The 15,639-nt window shown below is 41.6% G+C and overlaps 1 protein-coding gene and 1 long non-coding RNA gene across 5 annotated transcripts in view; one reads left to right on the top strand and one right to left on the bottom strand.

The window, feature by feature from the left end:
* Positions 1 to 3,402: 3,402 nt before the first annotated feature.
* On the bottom strand, positions 3,403 to 5,482 carry LOC140701732 (uncharacterized). Its single transcript, XR_012080675.2, has 2 exons — positions 5,278 to 5,482; positions 3,403 to 3,717 (listed from the first exon to the last, which is right to left on the bottom strand). It is a non-coding gene; the product is annotated as an uncharacterized LOC140701732 (long non-coding RNA).
* ADAM23 (ADAM metallopeptidase domain 23) overlaps positions 4,778 to 15,639 on the top strand; it is a 94,922-nt gene continuing 84,060 nt past the window's right edge. For all 4 annotated transcript variants that reach the window (XM_020780735.3, XM_020780736.3, XM_020780737.3 and 1 more), the window contains exons 1-2: positions 4,778 to 5,154; positions 6,781 to 7,007. In XM_020780735.3, coding sequence (XP_020636394.3) covers positions 4,923 to 5,154; positions 6,781 to 7,007 — 459 coding nt within the window. In that variant the 5' untranslated portion in view covers positions 4,778 to 4,922. The remainder of the gene's footprint in view (positions 5,155 to 6,780; positions 7,008 to 15,639) is intronic.

The following is a 15,639-nucleotide window of genomic DNA, read 5'->3' as shown; positions in this document are numbered from 1 at the left end:
TAATGAAGCCAGCCAGTTAAACTATCATACTATGTAACCAGTGAATATATTTTTGTTTGTGCTCTAACATGAAGATTGTGTAAGTAAAAGAGATACATTTTTATTCTTTCTAAACCAAGAGTCTCTGACTACTCATATTGAGACTGTATGCCAGCTGAAGTAAAGTGATGTAAATCTGAATGAAAACTAACCACCATAAAAGGTGGTTATCTGAAGGAAATTTGTAACTTAGTATACTAATCTGTGCTGTAGGCTTCTGTCTAGACTGCTCTGTAACTGTGGCCTTTTTAAAAAAACCAACAATCTTCACACACTTTACCCAATATTTTGCTCATAACTGATGGTCCCTAGAATAGTCCTAGAAACCTGAGCACATTAAAAAGACTTCTTTGCCAAGATTCCCCATGATAGGTACCCCACTTCAGAAATGTAACCTCCAACACTGAACTCCATTCTTCAACAACTGGGAATTCTAGAATGCAAGAGTCCACACAGGTAAATAAAGGACGGAGAGAAGCATGCCACAAAGTGCAACTACTGTAAATATCCCCACATTCTTTGTCCTATTTCCTATATGTAAATACTGCATTTCTATCTCAATTGTGCTATTCTAACTTATGCCCATACACCCAAGCAATGCCCCCCACACACATGGGAGATACTAATTTCCACATGCAGATAAGCTCTGCTATTAACTTAGCCAAATCCTTAATTTGCTTTTCTAATGTTTAAATCTGATTATGAAACCAGGTAACCAGATGCCATACTTCCTGCATACCTGCTTTAGCATCTATAACAAAAAATCATCCCATAACACAGGATGCAATTGTACACTTCTCTACTCTTTACACATATCCTAACATATATGCAGACGAAGTGGACAAAATCACAACAGATACATAAGCAAATTTTTAATTGATGGCATAAAAAACATCACCTATTCTTGTATTTGTATTTTGTAATATGGCTCCCCCTTTTTATTTCAGATAGGAAAAACTGCCTCCCCCAACAGAAAGGTAGACCTCCAAGGGTGTTATTTGAATGGAAGATGACCACATACCTTTTGGGAAATCTCCCCTGGATGATACTGTTAGGGTGCAGTGCAAGTAGTGAAATACTAAATTATGAGATCTGTCCCAAACAAAAACATCTATTTTGGACTTTTGTAGAAGTGTTTAAAAAGGTACACTCTATTTTTCTCCAAAACAAACACTACTTAAATGTTTCCTGATTCCTGTAGCCATGGCAAGAGCAGAAAGAACAGGGAACTCACAGTGATTCTTTGAAGCTAAATTTACCTTTTCAAATATTCATCGCATTGGTAGCTGTTTCTGAAAATGTTGACTGGCAGTAGAAGATGAGGAGCACTTGAAAGGAAGTGCCTAGTACTGACAGTTAACATTTCTGTGCTCTGTTGGCAGCTTGGATGGATCCATGCCAGTTCAGCCCAGCTGAGCCGATTCATCTTCGAAGCACACAGCTCTTCTCACATTTAAACACAGGCTAATGATATTCTTCTTTCCCTGAGTAAAGTGTTGCTGTGTCCATATTTTATTTCTGGCACAGGACCTTTTAGTTTAAATTTGTGCCACGTTTTCGAATGTTTTCTTGTATATTAATGAAAATCAGAAGAAAAATTTAATGTACGCATTGTTTGAATACCTGCTTGGCAGGGGAATTGGTAATGATAGTGGGGAGCTCCAAAGATAAAACACTGGAAAGTGTAGACACATCAGCTTGTATGACTTCATCATCTCTCATATTTTCTAGACCTTTGGGGCACATTATGAATGGTACAATCTCATTTTAAGCAAGATTGTTGTTGTTGTTTAGTTGTTTAGTCATGTCCGACTCTTCGTGACCCCGTGGACCAGAGCACGCCAGGCCCTCCTGTCTTCCACTGCCTCCCGGAGTTGGGTCAAATTCATGTTCGTTGCTTAGATGACACTGTCCAACCATCTCATCCTCTGTCGTCCCCTTCTCTTCTTGCCTTCACACTTTCCCAATTATTTCATATTGTAAAAAAAATTCCAGATGAAGGTCAATAATCTTGCTTAATCTTGCTTCTTTATCTGAAATTTACTGACCTTCATCTGAATTTTTTCAGTATGAAATTAAATAGGAAATTGTGCCATTTAGACATAGTGTGTGGTCTAATAATAGAAAAGACCCTTGTAGCTTTCTTCTACAATGTTTCCCAAAAAATAAGTCAGAGTTTTATATTAATTTTTGCTCCAAAAAACACATTAGGGCCTATTTTCAGGGGATTTTTTCCCCATGTACAACAATCTACATTTATTCAAATACAGTCATGTCAACTTCTTCTGGTTGCTGCACAATGGTGGAGGGCAGGGTTTCACTTAACTGGGGCTTATTTTGGGGGTAGGGCTTATATTACGAGCATCCTGAAAAATCATACAAGGGCTTATTTTCAGGGAAACAGGGTATGAAGCAGTGTGCAGAGAAACCTGGATATGCATGAATCTAGATCCAAAGCCCATATCTGGCACAGATTCATTATGCAATCCTGGAAAACACATACGTACCCAGAATCATTTTTTTTTTGAGGCTGTAAAATGGTAAGCATACAGACTTACCTCACAAGCAAGTTATGAGAATTAACACAGTTAATTCATTTACTGAGATTTACAGACCACCTTTTTGCATAGGTGCCTTACATAAGATGGTTTACGAAATGTTCAATAAAACAGCACTCTAAATAACCAAGTTTGTATAACAAGACTTTAAACAGGTCTTAAAAGCTCATTTTAAGGAGGAATGCCTTTTCTTAATGTTTTGATGCTATGTTTTAATAGTGATTTATTCTATTCTGGATTGTTTAATGGTGTTTATAGTATAATCTGGTCTATATATCACCTTAAATGCTGTCTTAAATCATTTTGTATTATACTGGATTTTTAAAAAGTAGCAACTTACAGCCATTAAACAATTCAGAACAGCCTAAATCACAATATGTAAAAATGAAACCAGCATTAAGGAAAAGCATCTTCCCAAAAGTGAGTCTTTATGGCTTATTTAAAGTCCTGTATTATAGGACCACACATAGATAATTAGGAACAGAGTTCCACAAACATGAGGAACATAGGTTATAAACCACTTTGCTTTTTGCATATGTGGTAATTATCAGAATGGAGAATTTATGCAGATAGCGATTCCCCTACAACTGCAGGTTTATGATGAGAAAATACATGAAAGGGCCCTTTCTGGTAACTGGCATTTTGTTGGATGATTGAGTAACTTATTTATTTTTATTTACTTAAAATATCTGCATATTGTCTTCATCAGAAAAGGTTGTCTTGGTTCACATCTTCACCCACGGAACTTTCACAAACTCTTTACAAATCAAGACTAGAGCCAGAGTATAGACTATGCACAAAAACATTTTAAAAAATCAATTTGTATTTTTGTGTCAAGAACCTTAAATAGATTTTGAAGGAAAGGTAGGATAGAGGTTAACAAATAAATTCGGTCGTCTTCCTTTACAAGCTTTTACATCTAACCTTCATCTGTGCAAACTTTTTCTAAGAATTCCTTGGGTTATATAAAAAACGAGCGGTCCCTCGAGTCTGTGGCTGCCGCACTCCCCGTCATGACGAGCCATTCCTTATGTGTTTCTAATGCCTTTTTTTTTACTGTTCAAGAATTGCCGGAGAAATTTGCTGGGGAGACGATCTCCACTGCAAGGGACGAGGCCAACTGAAAAGGGGAAGGGGAAAAAAAAAACACCTGACGTGATTCGGAGTCTCTGTGGGCGACTGAAGCATTGCATTTGGGATCGTGCCAGCGTTTTAAAACAATGTAGCTGCCTTCCGCCCTCTCTCTCCCTCTCTCCCCCCCCCATCCCTCTGCAGCAAATCTCGAGGGGAAGGAATTGCACCGACACGAAGTGCGGGGTGAGGAGAGACATCCGCATGCAGGACTTCGGTGCCGTATTGCTCCCCCCTCCCCCTCCCCCTCCCTCTCTAAAGGCCGAGATGCTGCATCACGACACCTGGGTTTCGCCTGCCTTGCATTCGGAAGGAAGCCCACGCGCGCCCCGCCGGCTGCACCGCGCAGGGAATGCAGCTGGCACTGCAGCCTCGAGTCCCACCCCGGGCATCTCTTCCCCCTCCACACTCCTCCCGTCAACTCAGTTGGCCTCGGAGAGAGAAAAAGACTTCCCCTCCCGTCGCGAGCTTTCTTTTTTTGACTCCCACCCGGACTTTCTCTCGGGTTCTCTCCAAGTACGTGCGCGCGCTCTCTTCCCCCCCCCCCCAAAAAAAAAAGCAGGTAACCACACTAGGCAGAATTCTTTATTTCTTTTTTTGCTGGGGGAGGGAATTGTTGCTGGGCCTTGACGTCACTCTGCGCGGCGCGCGGGGCCGTGACAGGTGAACGGCCGAGGGGGACGCACGGCGGCGCGAGCCTCCGCACTGGGGAGGCGAAGGCGAAGAGCGTGCGGGTCTCGTGGGCTGCGTGAGGAGGGGCGCGCGCGCCTTTCCTGCCGCCTTGCCTTTCCTCTTTGCTCTTTCGCTCTCGCGCTCGCTCAGTTTTCTGGGACAACGGAGTGCGGAGAATTGCCGTGGAAGGAGGGAGGGAGGAGGGCAGGCAAGCAGGAAGGCAGGCGCCTCGGCAGCAAAAGAACTGGGGGGGGAGGAGGAGGAGGAGGACCAGGAGGAACCCTTTGCCGCTCTGCCTCTCTCCGCAGTATGAGGGAAGCGGCGCTGAAGCTTCAGGGCTGAGCCGCTCCGCCGCCTTCGCCCGGGAGGGGGCCCAGCCCCGCGAACCCCCCCCCATACACCCCTACCCCCGCACCCCCTCCGCTCCCCCGGTCCAGACGAGGCGCCTCTTTCTCAGCACCGCCGCTTCAGCCACCCGGACCGACCGACCGAACCGACCTTCCCCGAGGGAAGCGATGAGCCATGAAGCCGCCTGGCAGAAGTTCTCGACGGCAGCCTTCGCCTCCATGCTGCTGCCGCCGCCGCCTCCTCCTCCGCCTCCTCCTGGGCCTCTGGGGGGCTGCGGCGGCTGCTGCCGGAGGCGCCTCTCCTGCCCCCCCGAGGCGGCGGCCCCAGCTGGGGCGCCCCTTGCGCCTCGTCTTTTTCACGCTCCTGCTCTTTCGCCCACAGAGCTCGGGGGTCACTGCGGACACCGGTAAGTGTGCAGGGTGGGGGGTGGGGGTGGGGGTGGGTCCGGGTCGGGCGAGGGAGATCCCCCCCTTCCCCCCTCCCTCCCCGTGCTGCTCTTCCTCAGCTTCCTCCCGTTTCCCTTTCTCACCTCTGCAGGTGGGGAATGCGGGGGTGGCAGAAGCGTCTTCCTCCTGCCATTTTTCTTGTTCCCTCTTTCCATGTGTGTGTGTGTGTGTGTGTGTGTCTGTGGGCACGCGTGTGTGATGCCAGGGTTCACACGTAAGGAGCACCGGCGTCTGCTTATTCTTCCCTTTTCCACGTTTGTCCGTCCTTCCTTCCTGCCGTCTGTATGTGCGCGCCTGCGTGCATGTGTGTATTTGTGCCTCTTTTTTTGACTCTCTGACAACCACCCTCTTCATGCCACTTCCTTGTGAATAGTCTCCTCCTTGTGATGTTGTTGTTGTTTAGTCGTTCAGTCGTGTCCGACTCTTCGTGACCTCATGGACTAGAGCACGCCAGGCCCTCCCGTCTTCCACTGCCTTCCCGGAGATAATGCACCACAAACCACGTCCTGGGTTTGGCCGCCTATTGTGCGGAGCGCACTATAATAAGGCCGAAGTTCTTCCACACACGTAATTTCACGCACAGATTTGTTTCGGTGTTGACGCAATTTCTATCTAAAGGGCCTCTCTTTTTTCCCTTCGGTAGTAATAATTTATTATGATTGCAGCTGGATTTCTCTTTTCTCCCCTAACCGCCCGTTAGGGAGGGGAGGGGACGTGGGGAGAGAGAGAAGGAGAGAAAAAAATACATATTTTATTGTTTTACTTATTTGACCCTGCTATATATGAATTGACTGATCACTGTATCTACTGATCAATCCAATTTTCAGTCTTACTCATACTAGTACACATATTTATTATCTTCTTATTGGTTTATGATGCTCAGCAAATAAAATTGCAAAAAGCGCTGATGCAGCAAAACAACATTGGAAGGTTTTCAAGGGTTCTAGTTGTATGCATGATCTTTAAATGTCACAAATAATGAGGATTTCTGTTTGAAAGCTCGCTTTATAGGCTATTTTATCTTACATTGATAATAGGATAAAGTGTACCTTTTGCTTACAAAAGATTTTGTAATGCGGGCAGAGAAGTCTGGAATTTGGTCTCTAGCGAGATGTGTGATTATAGGCCACATTCAAGCATTTAAATGTTTGTTTAGGAATAAATCCTACTGAATTTTTTTTGGAGCTTTTAGTTATTCAAGGATGTGTGATTAATAACATAGTGAAAGGGGCCCTTATGTAAAGGGCACCGATTAATATTCAGTGCACATGAATTAAAGACTTGTAGTATGTGCAGCAGATTCACAAATTTCTTTCATTTTGCTAATATTTGCCTGAAACATTGGCAGAAAGAAGTTCATGAGTACTTTGTAAATTGAGTCCTGCATATTTAAAATATTTTATGGTGTTACATTTATAATATAAAGTAATGCATAACAGATACATGCCCGCATTATAATCAAATACACTGGATTAATGGATATGGCTACATTTTTTAATTTAAGTAAATTAGCACAACTTAAGCCACATTATAAAATGCATTAAAGTGCTGTATGAATATATGATGGTTCTGTCTGTGTTCCGTAGCTCGACACTGGAATGAAACTGCAGGAGAAACAGAAAGAATCCCGGCAGATGAAGATACTGCATTTCATCATACTAATAGCAGTAGCAGCAAAAATAACAATCCCAGCAGTGCATTCCAGAAAGAAATCATATTGCCTTCAAGACTTGTCTATTATTTGAATAGAGACTCTGAAAGTCCTTACCATGTTTTGGATACTAGGACAAGGCACCAGCAAAAACACAATAAGGTAAGGTTTGCAAAAGGGAGTATACAGACCTGTTCTCAGAGTAGTTGTGCTTCTTGTCAGATTTTCTTACCTCAGGATGTTTATTCAGCAAGTCTGTAATGCTCCAGAAATCACTATGCTATTTTTAGGGTTGAAAGGTGTATCACTGAAAAAGTTGGATAAGTATTTGATGAAACTGCATTATCTGACTAATATTTTGTGCCAGGAGTCCTTTGCAGGTAAATGTTATCACTGCTCAAGGAATAAGGGGGAAGGGGGGGGATCCTTTGAACCACAGAGCATTTAACTTTCCTAGCAGCTTATGGAAGAAAATGAGTACAGGAGTTATTTTTCCAGCTAGCATCTGTCTAGAAGAAATGTATGTTGCAGTCTGTTTAGGGAGGATAATTTTCCAAGAGTCATAAATACTCTCTCTCCCCGCCCCCCCCAACCTCCTATGATAAAAGTATTTGGTTCTTTACTGTTGGTCAGAATTGTGTTGCTTCCAGTTTCAAGTATGGCATATGATTGAAAGCATTCAGTCTCTTTGAATGACAAGAGGGAGTCAGCTGCATTCCTTTCACTGTAGGACCACTGTAAGTTGATGCTTCTTCAGTTTTGATTAATAGCATTATTCCAAGTTAAAAGAATCGTATTTTCTGGAGTTAATAATATTATGTGAGTGGGTACCAAGAGATGATTGAGAAGCCCTATAAGCATAGCAGAATATCTTAAGTTGTTACGCCATCTGACATATTACTCCTTTTGGCAGTCATCTCTGATTTATTGTAATCAAGAAAGCCCTGTGGGGCACATATTTACATGTGACATATACTGACGAATTCCTTAGAGACTGGATCTTTTTTTTTTAAAAAAATGAAGTCCTTATATGTGCCTATGCTACTATTTATTTTATAGGGAATATCTCCTAAAAACGACTCAGTCCCGAAGTAATGTGAAAATTTTAAACACATATGGACAGATGCCTAATAGTTCTGGTTAACATTATATTAAAAATCATGGTAGACTTTAAGAAGAGTCCCAATGTGTCTTTGCTTTTACATAAAGTTTTTTCTAATGTACTCCATTTTATTTATTTAAATATTTTACTTTAGAGACCTTATGGTGGAGTGCAGATTGTAAAAACAGTTAGAACAATTAGAATACAGTTTAAAATACTACTTCAGTGGAATAACACAGAGGACAAAATCCCACAATTCCAAAGATACAAGGCAAACCATGGTCATTGGGTCTCAAAAGCTTAGTTGCAAAGCCAGGTTTTAAACTTTGTGTTAAAGTAAGATCTGTGTTAGTGTCAGATGAGCATCCAACAACAGAATATTTAACAACCAGGGCGCCACAGCAGAGAAGGTCCTCTTCCGTGTCTCCATCTTATGTATAACTTCTAGCTATGAGAAACAGAGGAGGGCCTCCTCCTTGGCAGATCTTAGTGTGTGGGTTCATTTGTTGGTCAAAATCCTGTAGCCTAGCATGCTAAATCACACTAGGCCAATGGAATCAATGGAGATTTGGTGAGTCAACTCCTCTGTAAATTCCATTCACTCAAGTGGGTCTACTAACTGACTTACTATATTACAGTAAAATTGCTCCAAAGGGCCTTGTTGGTATGGGGGTGCACTGTATTTTAGATTGTTAGTAAATATTTCGTATTGTTGTATATGTTTTGCAAAAAAATAAAAAAAAATCTAGTATTATCAATATTTATACTATAGAAAATAGCCATGGCTTTATACAGCAGATGCCAAACATATGTGCCCCAACAGTATCTTTGTATATATGGTTTCTTCAAGGAGTGTGCATAAACAGGCACTTGCTTGTTCCCTAGACTGCAAAGAACCATGTCTGCAAATCATGATTAACAGAAATTCTCTTTTAACACAACATTACCTAAGAAACATGACATTTACAGCTGTACCCGTCCTCCTTCTGACAACCACCTTTGCTGAAATATCATTCATTAGTATCCATGGCTTCAGAATGCTATCTTTTTTTCATTTCTATCAATATTGGAATCCTGTTTGTCCTATTTTACATGGTAGAGATTTTTAAAAATTGAATTTATGAAATCTGATATCCATTTATTCTCCACAGGGTAATAGACCTAGAATTCTGATTTTATTCTAATAATCATATGAGTTATTTTACCAACTTCCGCTTGTGTCTGGTGGGAACAGAATCCCACTAAATGTTGCAGTATGGTTTAATTATGTTCAAGGTATCAAGAAACCAGCCATGACCACTCTAGTTTTCTACTGTTCCTCCTAACAGCTAGCCAGCTTTCTGTATGCACTGGGCTTCCTCAGTCTACAATGGGCCATGTTTTGTTCCCCCTCCATCTCCCCAGTGTCGAAGATAGTTTGTAGCTCTGCAAACCTTTGGATTACTTACAGCCTGTTGTGTGGGTTAAAGCTGCTCTTTAATGATGTAAGCCTCCTTGGGTCCTTTTAAGGAGAAAGGCGGGGTAAAAATATTTTGAATAACTAACTAACTGCTGAACTGGGACTCCAGCCTAAAGTTATTTCTTTGTCAGATTCAGATGATATATATGTTTTCTTCACCAGGGGCCTCATATTCATCATATCAGCTTTTTACTGCAGCCTATAGAGTAGTGGTTTCCAATCTTTTTTTACTCGCAGCCCCCCTTTATAATAGCCATGTAACCTGCAATCCCCCTGCCATATTTACATAAGACTATTGTCATCCTCCTCCATCTATTTATTTATTCATTCATTCATTCATTTATTAAATTTATACCCCACCCATTTAGACTGAAGTCCACTCTGGGTGGCTAACAAGAGAAAATAAAATAAAAACAATATAATAAAATAAAAAACAACAATAGTAATATAGTTCAGGATGGGGGGGGGGATCTACTTTTCCTGCTTCCAACTTTGCCACCATCACTTCAAAACTGGGGAGAGAACAGTTTGGAGGAGGCTAAAGATACAGAGAAGAGAGGGGAAAGGACTTCAAAGATGGTGTCCAGGGAGGGGGCAAAAGGATCTCCCTCAGAAACTGGAACAGAGCTTTCTTTGCATTCACTGCAGAAGAGGCAGGCCATTTGTTTTTGTGTCCCCCCTCCTTGGGGGTTGTTGTGGGTGGTGGTTTGTTTTCCTTTTCCTCCTCCTCTTTAGGCTCTCTCAAAGCGACTTCTTGCAGAAGTAGCATCTTTCTTTCTTTCTTTCTTTCTTTCTTTCTTTCTTTCTTTCTTTCTTTCTTTCTTTCTTTCTTTCTTTCTTTCTTTCTTTCTTTCTTTCTTTCTTTCTTTCTTTCTTTCTTTCTTTCTTTCTTTCTTTCTTTCTATAAAATAGCGATAATCCCTTCTGATAAAGTAGAGGCTTCTTTCTCCCATCCCCCCCCAAAGCGTGTTTCTCATACATACTCAATACATGCTAACTTTAATATGCTACTCCAAAAGGTGAAAAAGTGGGAATTATTTAACAAGGGCTGCAACACATATAAAGTTGCTGCCCATCCGAAAAATTTTTGCGACCCCTTAGGGAATCCTGACCCCCCCAGGTTGGGAAACACTGCTCTAGAGACAGTAAAGTGGTGACAGAGTGTTAAGTTTCAGGCAAGAAGTCTTGTACCTTAAGGCTTTCTTCTACAAAGGAAGGGAGTGGACCACTGCAGGAAAAAACCTACCCAGGAGGAGTATACACAAGGGCCCATTTGGGCTTCTTTTTGTGCCAGTAGAGACTTCCCACTGCAAATAATGTATGTGGGGTCAATTTTTTTGTGGTGTGGTTACACTCTCCATTCTTACTCTGTGTGATCCAAATGTTTGCTGCTGCTGTTTACATAGCAGATATTGTGAATTTTAAATTGCATTTGTATAATTAATGCAATGAATAATTTGGCCCTGGACAAAGAGATGTCTGTGGTGATACACAGTTCTCATCCTATTTACTTTTGAAACTTAATGTTGTATCATGGCCTATCCCATGCCTTTCCTGTGCTCAGCTAAAAATTAATTGTAAATGTAAATTGTTCATTTTGTATTTCTGTTAATACGTATATGTGACTACAGTGTTAACATATTTCAAGCATTTTACCTGCAGAATTAACAGGCTTCAAAGTTGTGTAAGAACAGACTAATTATGTCCTATACACCTGGCATTTTTGTTTTAGCAAAAATAGCAAACAAAAATTAGATAATATATTCGCGAAGGCTTTCATGGCCGGGATCTAATGGTTGTTGTGGGTTTTTTGGGCTCTTTGGCCGTGTTCTGAAGTTTGTTCTTCCTAACGTTTCACCAGTCTCTGTGGCCGGCATCTTCAGAGGACAGCACTCTGTGCTCTGGTGTAGTTGGCTTGGGAGTGCAGTATTTATGGCTGTGAGATAGGATTTTGTCTTTTTCTGTAGATGGGTGATTAGTGTGTATTGTTGTGGGTGTATTGTTGTGCTAAGGATTTCATTTTTGGAGTAGCCGTTTGCCTGTAAGGCCCAATTCAGATGGTTGAGTTCAGTGCTGAGAAACTGAGCTTCACAGTTCCGATTTGCATGGTCTACCAGTGTTTTGATTATGCCTCTTTTTTGCTGTGGGTGGTGGTTGGAGTTTTTGTGTAGGTACCGGTCTCTGTGGGTGGGTTTTCTGTAGACCTTGTGTCTCAGTCGGAGGTCAGTTTTGCGTAGGACCATGACATCTAAGAACGACATTTGGCCCTCCATTTCTTTTTCCATGGTGAATTGTATGTTTGGGTGGATGCTGTTGAGATGGTTGAGAAATTCTTCCAATTTTTCTTCACCGTGACTCCAAATGAAATCACAAGAGACATCAAACCAAGAAAACAACACCGAACTGAAGAAGAAAAACAGCCACCCACAAATAAAGTATTTCTGCCATACATCAAAGGGGTCACAGACAGCATGGGGAAACGTTTGAAAAAACACAACCTACAAACAGTATTCAAGCCCACCACAAAAATACAACAAATGTTACAGTCAGCAAAGGACAGAAGGGACCCCCTCACCACCGCAGGAGTATACCGGATACCTTGCAATTGTGGCCAGGTATATATTGGAACCACAAAATGAAGCATCCACACCAGAATCAAAGAACATGAGAGACACTGCAGACTAAAACAACTGGAAAAATCAGCAGTAGCTGAACATGCCCTAAAACAAACTGGACATGAAATTCTATTTCAAAATACTGAAATACTGGACAACACCAGCAATCATTATGTCAGACTGCATAGGGAAGCCATTGAAATCCACAAGCACCAGCAGAATTTCAACAAAAAAGAGGAAAGTGTGAAGCTCAACAAATCTTGGCTCCCAGCTCTCAAAAATACAGCGTGCAAAAGGTCAACAAACTCTACCCAGCCACAAGGACAGGGGATCACTTCACACAAAAGACTAACTAATGACACCCATCAACCACAGTGACAGATAATCTCTTCTCCTTAGCACAAGAATACACCCACAACAATACACACTAATCACCCATCTACAGAAAAAGACAAAATCCTATCTCACAGCCATAAATACCGCACTCCCAAGCCAACTACACCAGAGCACAGAGTGCTGTCCTCTGAAGATCCTGGCCACAGAGACTGGCAAAATGTTAGGAAGAACAACCTTCAGAACATGGCCAAAGAGCCTGAAAAACCCACAACAAAAATTAGATAACTTTTGGAATCACTTGGAACAGAATTAAACTGATACATTTGTGTTCTGCTTTGTTCATATTCAATGCAATTTGTAAAATATGGTGTCAACATAGAGCTCATATACGAAAGAGTCCAACTACAGTTCTTGGATTATAATATGTAATCAACAAAGATTGAAAAATAGTCTACAAAAATTAATTTCACTCCATAAAATACTCTAAATGTTTGTGATACAGAAAAGTTGAAATTATTCTATAATTCTATACCTTTTCAGAATGCTCAATTTTTATGTACAATGTTTATGTACAGAAGTGTAGATAAGTTTCAGGCCCAATACCTGCAAATGATGGTCGATGAGTATTGGGGTAACATATATACGTGTGCACATATCCGTGATCTACTTGTAGGAATAGAACCCTGTCACATGGAACAAGTAATCTGAACCTGGGCTGGAGAATATACAGATAGATAACACAGTTATATTTTGCCCTGATTCATCCTTTTTATATCTTCATGCCGGTTTATATTCTTAGGTTTCTTTCCTTTCAGTGAGGCCACTTTTTGTTTCTTTTTCTTCTCTGTAGTGAGACAAATTTGTAAGAATGGAAACCAGCTCTTAGGGCTTGTAAGCGAGTTTTGGGGTGATTTCCTCCTACACTAGCCAGTATCCTATTTTAATCAATTCTTTATTTCTTGTTTTACTTTATCTGTTACTACAGTTATCACTATTCATATTCACAAATTCAGTATTAGGCTTTTCCACTCTGCCAATAAATACCAAATAATCCTAACACCTATTTCCTAGTAGGAAGGAATAGGGAACTTTCTCTGTTTCCATTATGGGAAATCTAGGATGTGGCTTGTTTTTTTTCAATATTGCTAGCAGTCTGTAATACTTCTGAGAAGAGTGACAGAAGATAGTGTATCCTAATCTAAAATAAATTGTTTTTCTGGGTGAAGTTGTGTGGATACTTTTTCTGATCTTTAAGAAATTATACATTTTTAACTTGCTTTTGAAATGCAGCCTTTATTTTCCATCTTTAGAGCAATGAAATGCAAAGGCTGTTGCTGAAATCTTGCTAAGGACTTTATATGTGCGTGGAACTTAGCTTCTGTATATTTATAACCCTTGATTGGAGGAGATCTTGTGCAATTTTATCTTTTCCATGTGTTTCATTTTCTCCAGATACAGTAGCTGGAGTTGCATATGTTTGTTACATTGTTCTTGGGGAATGAGAGGAGGATTATTTATTTATTTATATCCATAACAGCTTAATTTCTGCTTGCAAAAGTCTCTTCATATGTTAGCTTTGTGTGTACAGATTCACTTGCTATGTAAATAATGTAATATTAATTAGAATTCATTTTGTCATGTTGAATTGTTAGTGAAATTAGTAGTCAACTTAATTTTTGGTCCTGTTGACAGATGCTCAGATAAATGAGTTGTTTGTTTGTTTTGTATAGCTGAGATTGCTTTTTTATGTATTTATTAAAAAGTATATATTCTGCCTTTCAGCTAGTAAACTCATATCTCAGGGTAATGTGCAAAGTCCTTAATCTTTTAAGAGAATAAAAATGTAAACAATCCATTATTTGTTGATATAATTATGTCATTGATTTACATATACTGATGGTTTTTATTTGATTGTATTTTATAATGCTTTATTCTTCTTTGTAAGCTGCCCCGAGTAGACTCTGTCTAGAGGGGCGAGAAATAAATAAATAAAGAAATAAAGAAATAAAGAAATAAAGAAATAAATAAAGAAATAAAAGGAATTATTACACAATTAGGCAATTCTTCAAGATGAAGAGCAAACAAAAAATAAACCACAATAGAGAAAGGAGGAGAGAGAATCAGGAATTAACTGGAGGGAAGGCCTGCCTAAACATCCACATTTTAAATTGGTTTTTGAAAGTACCCAGTGAGGGAGCCGTGTGAATCTCCGGAGGCAGATGGTTCCAGAGGCGAGGAGCCACTGCCGAGAAGGCCCGGTTTCTTGTTTTTTCCTTCCAGGCCTCCCTCGGCGTCAGGCTCCTCAGCCTCACCTCCTGACTCGCTCAAGTGACATGGGTAGAGCTTGGTGGAAGTAAGCGTTCCGCCAAGTATCGAGGTGCTAAACTGTTTAGGGCTTTATACGTAAGCATCAAGACTTTGAAGTCAACGCGGAACCGAATGGGTAGCCAATGCAGCACGGCCAAAATAGGAGAAATATGGTGGTATTTTCTCGCTCCGCTAAGGAGTCTGGCTGCCGCATTCTGCACCACTTGGAGTTTCTGGGTCAACTTCAAAGGTAGCCCCACGTAGAGCACATTACAGTGGTCTAATCTCGAGATTATGAGCGCATGAACCAAGGTAGTGAGCACCCCCGTATCGAGATAGGGTCGCAGTCGGGCTATCCACCAAAGATGGAAAAAGGCGGTACGGACCACCGACGCCACCTGAGTCTCCATAGTGAGCACCGGGTCCAGGTAGATCCCCAGGCTGCAAACCCCACTCTTTGCGGCCAGGGTCACCCCCCCAAACGAGACAGAGTCACCCAAGACACCAATAGTGGGGCCACCCACCCTCAGGACCTCCGTCTTGTCCGGGTTTCAGTCGCAGCCCATTTTCCTGCATCCATTGCTGTATGGCCCCCAAGCAGCGCTGAAGGGACAGGACGGCATCACCTGCAGTTGGTGAAAAGGAGATGTAGAGCTGGGTGTCATCAGCATACTGATAACACGATGCCCGACACCCCCTGATGACCCCACCCAGCGGCCACATATAGATATTAAACAGCATTGGTGAGATAATCAACCCCTGTGGAACCCCGCAACTGAGACTCCATGGAGCCTATACACTCTCCCCAAGCTGTACTCTCTGGAGATGGTCCCCCAAGAAGGAACAGAGCCATGCAAGCGCCAGGCCACCAATTCCCAATTCGGTGGGCCTCCCCAGGAGGATACCGTGGTTGACGGTATCAAAGGCCGCCGAGATGTCGAGAAAGACCAACAGAGATATTTTACCCTTGTCAGC

This window comes from Pogona vitticeps, chromosome 1 (assembly GCF_051106095.1).
Source record: "Pogona vitticeps strain Pit_001003342236 chromosome 1, PviZW2.1, whole genome shotgun sequence".
Taxonomy (NCBI): domain Eukaryota; kingdom Metazoa; phylum Chordata; class Lepidosauria; order Squamata; family Agamidae; genus Pogona; species Pogona vitticeps.
Note: the sequence above shows the minus strand (reverse complement) of the source record. Positions and strands in the feature narration are given on the sequence as shown.